Below are 7,266 nucleotides of genomic sequence, written 5' to 3'. Positions count from 1 at the left end.
TTTTTTTTTTTTTTTTTTTTAATGTGAAGATTTCATTCCAGTAAAAAGTACAAGAATATCGTACTATTACAAAAGCTACCCATTATTACAGGAACATTAGACAGAAAGATTATTTACATCAAAAGGACACATGAGAAACATGAGAGAAGTAGATAAGGAGGAGAGAAGAGTGCAAGGAAGGGCCCATGAAGGACAAAAGCCTATCCTGCATTACGCGATTTTTTTTTTTTTTAATGTGAAGATTTCATTCCAATAAAAAGTACAAGAAGGTCCTACTATTACAAAAGCTACCCATTATTACAGGAACATTAGACAGAAAGACTATTTACATCAAAAGGACATATGAGAAACATGAGAAAAGTAGATAAGGAGGAGAGAAGAGTGCAAGGAAGGGCCCATGAAGGACAAAAGCCTATCCCGCATTACGCGATCAATAGCAATCCGGAGTTGGTGGATGGTGAAGGCGGTGTCAATGAAAATTCTGGAGTTACGCTTCTTCCAGACGTGATAGAGAACAGACGTTAGGAGAAGCTTGAGAATGGCGGTTGTGTTGGCTTGAAGAGGCGAGTTTAGAGAGGCGATCCACGATGCAGCTGCAGAAAGGTTGTAGGGTGGGTTTGGGATAAACTTTGCAGCGAGAAAACCCCACAAGTCGGTGGCGAAGGGGCACTCAAAGAAAATTTGGGCATGGCTCTCAACCCCAGATGAGCATAAGACGCAAGAAATAGGAACATTCATTCCCCACCTGTGAAGCCTATCTCGAGTAGGTAGACGGTTAAGCATTGCCAACCAGGCGATGAAAGAATAGCGAGGAACATGTTGTTTGAACCAAACAATATCCGCCCACGGGACTAGAAGGGATCTATGTCGAACTTGCTCCCATGTTTCCTTGGAGGAAAAGGTATGAGAGTAATTACCTGAGGCTTTACGCCATAGAAAAATGTATGGGCCGCAAGTTGCCTCAGAGACAGGATATTCAGTGAGCGCTACCATAAGAGACTGACCACTGACTGATCGGGCTGCTTGGAGGTTCCAGGCACCATTCCTCGAAGCTTCAATAACCTTTGCGCTTCTTCTGACTCGAAGTTGACTAGGACCCGCTACCCCGAGGAAGGTGATTAGCTGTCCAAAGTCAGTCCAATTATCATACCAGAAAGAAGCAGTAGTTCCATCCCCAACTTCACACTTAATGAAATTTAGAAGATTTGGTTTGAGTTGCAGCATATTGTTTATCGCCTTGGTAAAACGACCTGACATGTTTGTTTCCCAGAAGTTCTTCTGCTTGAAAACGTTCTCTCGCAGCCAAGCCACCCACAGGGAACCAAGGAACCAGACTTAGAGAAAAAATTCTAAACTTGCTTGAGTTTGAAAACGATTTTGAAGTCCTCTAGTAAGCGGATGCCCAGTCCTCCTTCGGTTTTTGGCCCACATATGTCTTTCCATGCCACTCTTGCTCCTGAAGAAGCACTCGTTTTATTTTTCCATAAAAAAAGCAGAGCATAGGGAATCCACTCGTGCATAAAATTACTTTGGTAACACAAATACACTGCTCCAGAAATTAACCATTCCATAGATCACCGCAAAGATCAACCTGACGTTACCAGCAAAGGATAGGAACTTAGCAGTCCATGAGTGAAGCTTACTTGTAATTCTCAATTAATGGCTCTAGAGTGGCATTTGAGATTCTTGTGGGGTTGAGGGACAAACAAAGGTACCTAGTTGGAAAAGCTCTAAGTTTAATACCAGCCAGAACACTCAAATCGTTTGCATCAGAGTCTGAATAACCACCCAAAAAGAGTTCTGACTTGGCGGGGTTCATATCCAGTCCAGTCATCTCTTTAAATCTATTAATGACTTCTGCAATCCCAATCAGCGAAACCCCTAAGCCGTTTGAGAAGACTAGGAGGTCATCAGCAAAAAACAAGTGGGTGATGCTTGGTGTGTGACATTTCGGATGCACCTCTAGTCTGCCCTCCACAACAGCTTAATCCAACAGTTTAGACAAAACCTCTATCACCATGATGAATAAATACGATGAAAGACGGTCGCCCTGCCTCAAACCCTTCTTTCCTTTGAAAAAGCCTGCCAATTCTCAATTGATAGCAACCGAGAACCTAGGTGATGTGATGCATTCCTTGATCCATATACAGAATAATGGAGGAAACCCTTGAGCCGCCAACAGCTTTACACAAAGTCCCAACAGATCGTACAAATGCTTTCTTGATATCCACCTTCAGCATGAAGCTCTCTTGGCAAGACGATTTCTGATAATTCTTGATGAGCTCTGACGCAAGTAGAACTTTTTCACCTAGTAACCTGCCCTTGAGGAATGTTGCTTGATTGGGTGAAATACATTCCTTGAGGATAGGCTTCAGGCGATTGGCAGTGATCTTAGAGATGACTTTGTAAACCAAATTACAGCAACTGATAAGTCTGTAGTCTCCTAGCTTGCAAGCTTCAGGGAACTTAGAAATAAGGGCAATCGTCGTGGTGTTAAAGTCTTTAAGCAGTCGGCCATTTCAGAAAAATTCTTGCACAGTAACGACCACATTAGCTCCCACGACACTCCAAGAAGCTCTAAAGAACTCCACGGAGTACCCATCCGGTCTTGGACACTTTTCTGACGGTAGAGCAAACACAGTGGCTCGGATCTCCTCCTCTGTTACATCTCTTACTAGGTTAAGTTTGTGCACCTCTGAGCATCGAAAGGAAAGAAGGTCCTCAAGGGCTTCGATAGAACAAGGAGAGTGTGGCAAATCTGTTGAGCCAAGGATTTCCTCAAAAAAACCTGCGGCATGTTCTTTGAGCTCTGCACTTTCGTTGATTCTTCTTCCACTTTGGTCCTGAAGAAAATGGATATGGTTCTTGTTGGTTCTCGCTATGACCATTTTGTGTAAGAATGTTGTGTTTCTGTCCCCAAGGTGAGCCCATTTTATCTGTGATTTTTGTCGGATGAACTTCTCCTCCGCATTGCTCAGAAACTTCCATTTCTCTCGCACAAGTCGCTCCTCTCTAGCCAACTTTTCAGAAGGATTGGTGAGGATGGCTCTCTGAAGGATATCAAGTTTTTGTTCCTCCGCTTTGACGCGTTGTGAGATCCCACTGAAATGCGCTTTATTTAGCTTTCGGAGAACTGGTTTTAGCGCTTTCACAGATGAGCAAACCCAAGACTGACTTACCATCATAGCATAATCAGGGTGATCCACCACATGGTGAAAAAAACTGAAAAGGCCTGACAGTGTGCCGGTTGAAAACAGGAACATGAAATCAAATTGGCGTGTGATCAGATTGCTTGGGATCCATAAACTCAGCATAAGAATATGGGTAGGCAGTGGCCCAATGTTGATTGATAAGAGCGTGATCAATCCTTTTCGAGATAGTAGCACTATCACTGCTGTTCCACCAAGAAAAGAGCAGCCCCTTTACCTGAGCTTCGAATAACTTCGTATCTTGGAGAACCAAATTCATCTCCTCCACACCACTAGAGTCAACTTCACGTATCATGTAGTCTGGATGGTGTGACTCGCGCATGATCTGATTAAAATCTCCTAGCACAGCCCACGGGTGGGATGCCACAGGTGTAGTACTATTGATAAGAGTCAACTCCTCCTAGAGCGATCGTCTCTATTCTATTTGGTTAAACCCATAGACAAAAGAAACTGTGAGACTCACATTATTTGCAGGCAGGAAGACTCCACAGGTTATCATTTGAGCCGACGATTTCTAGATCACCATTGAGATACATGGATCCTAAACCACCATAATCCTTGCGTAGTTGTCTTGATCAAAGTTTCCAAAGAACTTCCATCCTGCGGGAATGACACTTGCAATTCTCCAAAATAGCTCCAAAAAAAGGCTTGCGGATATTAATCAAATCCTTGGTCGAATTCTGTTTAGAACTGCTATTCAGCCCTCTAATGTTTCATACAAAATACATGATAATGGGTAGTTAGTGTGATAATGTGGCCTTGCGGCCACTCTTTCGGCGTGACACCAGAATAAACGGATCCTCCTCCAACTGGTTTCCAGTAGTGGTACTACTAGATGCCAATGAAACCACTATGTCTCATGAGAGCTGCTGCGTAGTCGACTCCAGGTCCTTAAGGACTGAAACCGAATCAGCCTGATGCAGAGCCTGCTTTGTTTCAGTCATTCCAACAGGTTGGGACTGCTGTAAAACCTCTTCCACTTCCTTTACCGCCACTCCTGCCATCTCCCCGTTAACCAGTGGCCGTTGTGAACATGCTACTAGGGTAGTTGGAGAGGAAGTCAGATCCAAGTCAGCATGCAGGTAGGTACTCGAATATTTGTGGTAGGTGAGGTAGTGTCTACAGAATGCGCAACTGTCCTAGACCTATCAACTCGCGAGCGAGATTCCTTCCTTGATAATCTATCACGGCGAGAGGGTCGTCCTCTACGTATGGTGGATCGTCTGGGAATCTTTCTTCCCGTCAGAGAATTCAGGCTACGTCTACACTCTTTCGAGTTATGACCAAACTAATTACAAACATCACACTTCGCTGGCAGCCAGGGATAGGATACGGAAATATCAATCTCTCTCCCATCACTAAAACCAGAGACAATACGGGTGGGTAAGTCCTTGAGCAGGTTAACTCGGACCAGAATTTTTGCCACTTCAAAATTCTCCTTTCGAGCTGTCTTAGGAGCTAAAGCAACAAGTTTACCTACAGTAGTTGCAAGCCTTCCAAGGCTTTCCCTGTTGAAGAGCAGATATGGCACCCCTCTGAGTTCAACCATCACAATAGCAGACGAAATAGGAGGCGCATCGGGATTAAAGTCAGGTGACCATGGTGCTACAAAGATTGGATGACCAGCAATGCTCCACATGTTCCTGCTAAGAATCGTGTCCTTGACCCGGCTATTGGTTACCTTCAGAAGAAAAATTTCATCACCAATTCGGTGAACAAAGATACGCGGACCTGACTTGGCCCAAATCGCATTGACAACTCCAATTACTCTGCCCATTGCTGGGGAGGTCCATGAAACTGAGCAAAGATAAAGTCTTTGAACTCAATCTTCGCAGCCTGGATATTCTCATCTGGGATGATCACAAATGGAACTCCAGATACATATTGTGTTGGAGTACCAATTTCCTCCAAGCAGGAAGGGTCACGTGCAACCGTGGAGTACTTGAGCGGTGTGGAAGAGGTAATCTTGTCATTAACGGAGGATGGACCTACGTCGGTGGTGTGGTAAGGGTCGGCAGTCACAGGATCTCCTGTAGAAACTTCACTGGAGGATGAACCTGCGACGATGAGAGGAGGATACTCAAAATTGGAAACCAGATCTGCGCAAGGCACAGAACCCGAGACGACATCGAGCATCAGATCTACTTCAGGATTTGCTGAGGTATAAGTTGAGCAGTCCAAAAGGGGCTCCTAGAGTGCAGGGAGCGGATCTGCAGCAACAGTGCAGTCACCGGAGACCGGCGGAGGGGCTGGCTTGACTTTGCCAACTAGGGCAAGAGCATTGATCCTGGCGAACTTGGAGGAGCCAAGAATGACCCCTCAGAGAGCCTTCCTCCTTTTCTTGGGGGGCCATGAGAAATTTTCGACCACTAGCTGAGGCCGATGTCGGGGGGAAAAGAAAAAATTTAGGGAGAGATTTTAGAGAGAGAAAATTATTAGAGAGAGAAAGTCTTCGTCCATGAGTTTGAACTTTCTATTGGATTGAGTCTTCGTCCATGAGACGAATTTGAGAACGATTTCTTAAGGTTAACTTCTAACTAAAATTTAAATTCTAACTATCGTATCATCAATATATTTAAATTTAATAATAATGGTCGGAAGTGAAAGTTCAGAGAAGCAAAACCTAGGTTGCATGAAACAAAATTGATATGTGGAAGCGAAACGTTTCGAAAACAAGAAATGATTTTTTCCTAAAATTATGAAATAGAAACGTTTTGGAAACGTATGTATATATATATATATATGGTTATATGTATGTACATAATAAAACACCAAACATGCAACCTATATCAAAAGGAATATTTGAAACAACACAAATTCAAAACATAAATATTAAATAGTTAAATTAAAACACTAATAATGTTATATATTTATATGTATTATGTATATATATATATATCAAGTTTCTATGCTAAAAAAAAGTTTTTGTCGTGTTTTCAAAAAAGAGTTTCCATCGTGTTTCCATTTCTAAAACGTTTTGAAAAAAGAGGAAACTTATCTTAAAAAAAAATTCCATGCAACATACACCAAAATAACTCTTTTTAAGGTACATAAGCAACAATCATATTTTTCGAACGATATGAATAACTTCCTCCTTTTCATTTACTCCTTCCGTTTCAAAATATAGGATGTTTTAGTGAAAACATGCATATTAAGAAATAGTTACTTTTAAAAAGTTTAATCAATCATAAACAATTATGCATAATATAAAATATAAATTTAATCTAAAAGTTGCATAGAAAGTTGGAAACATCCTATATTGTGAAACAAAAATACTTCTCTAATATTATGAAACGGATGGAGTATTATACATCACTGAGGGTATATTTATTATTTTGACACCATATGCGAGAGTCTATATATATAATATATCCAAAGAATGCAAATTTTGTGAGACTAATGGAAACAAACTTACTAAGGATCTCTAGTAGTGCACAAATGCATATATTAAATAATAAAGAAAAATCTCAGAGTTGCACATATCTCTAGTGTGTGTGTATTCACAACATTTCGTTCACTTTTTTGTCACAAACTTTTCTTTCTAATAGTTATATGTTTTATAAATAGTTGAGTCTACTGAATGTTCATGTTTTTCAACTCAATAAATTTTTCTATATATCCTCTTAATTCACTATTAAACTTTTGTTCTTTTACACATATTTCGTCTTATGATAAATCTGAATAATTTCATTTTTAATATCCGACATTGACATATACTCAAAATATTTCTTAAGAAATTTTTCTAATTACATTTAAAAAAAAAATAGAAAGTTACACTTACTCGTCCTAACTCTTCGTTCAATATATTTCACTTAAAATCATTTTTCTCACGATAATGTTTTCTACTAATGATATAAATCTTGATAAAGGTTTCTAAAGGTTGATACATTTTCATGCAGAATTAAAAATATCATCAATAGAGGCTATATATAACAATGAATTGCCATCATATAATTTTTTTTTATTTACATATAAAGATTCTAAGGATATCCAATACTCGAGCTGTTGTAGAGTTATGTACAAAACAATTATTAAAAAAAAAAAAAAAAAAAAAAAA

At 40.4% G+C, this 7,266-nt stretch overlaps 4 protein-coding genes across 4 annotated transcripts in view; all 4 read right to left on the bottom strand.

Annotated features, from left to right (window-relative positions):
• Positions 1 to 83, bottom strand: part of LOC109127431 (oligopeptide transporter 8-like) — a 5,226-nt gene extending 5,143 nt beyond the window's left edge. Inside the window, exon 1 of the mRNA XM_019232098.1 lies at positions 80 to 83. Coding sequence (XP_019087643.1) covers positions 80 to 83 — 4 coding nt within the window. The remainder of the gene's footprint in view (positions 1 to 79) is intronic.
• LOC109127430 lies at positions 331 to 1,224 on the bottom strand. The gene has a single exon (XM_019232097.1). The coding sequence runs from the start codon at positions 1,222 to 1,224 to the stop codon at positions 331 to 333; it is 894 nt and encodes a 297-aa protein (XP_019087642.1).
• Positions 2,115 to 3,182, bottom strand: LOC104728850. The gene is made up of 2 exons (XM_010447779.1): positions 2,538 to 3,182; positions 2,115 to 2,465 (listed from the first exon to the last, which is right to left on the bottom strand). The coding sequence occupies exons 1-2, from the start codon at positions 3,180 to 3,182 to the stop codon at positions 2,115 to 2,117; spliced, it is 996 nt and encodes a 331-aa protein (XP_010446081.1).
• The window catches only part of LOC104728848 (oligopeptide transporter 9-like), a 5,766-nt gene continuing 3,473 nt past the window's right edge, over positions 4,974 to 7,266 (bottom strand). Inside the window, exons 7-8 of the mRNA XM_010447778.2 lie at positions 5,441 to 5,496; positions 4,974 to 5,365 (exon numbers count right to left, since the gene is read on the bottom strand). Coding sequence (XP_010446080.2) covers positions 4,974 to 5,365; positions 5,441 to 5,496 — 448 coding nt within the window. The remainder of the gene's footprint in view (positions 5,366 to 5,440; positions 5,497 to 7,266) is intronic.

This window comes from Camelina sativa, chromosome 11, assembly GCF_000633955.1.
Source record: "Camelina sativa cultivar DH55 chromosome 11, Cs, whole genome shotgun sequence".
NCBI lineage: Eukaryota > Viridiplantae > Streptophyta > Magnoliopsida > Brassicales > Brassicaceae > Camelina > Camelina sativa.
Note: the sequence above shows the minus strand (reverse complement) of the source record. Positions and strands in the feature narration are given on the sequence as shown.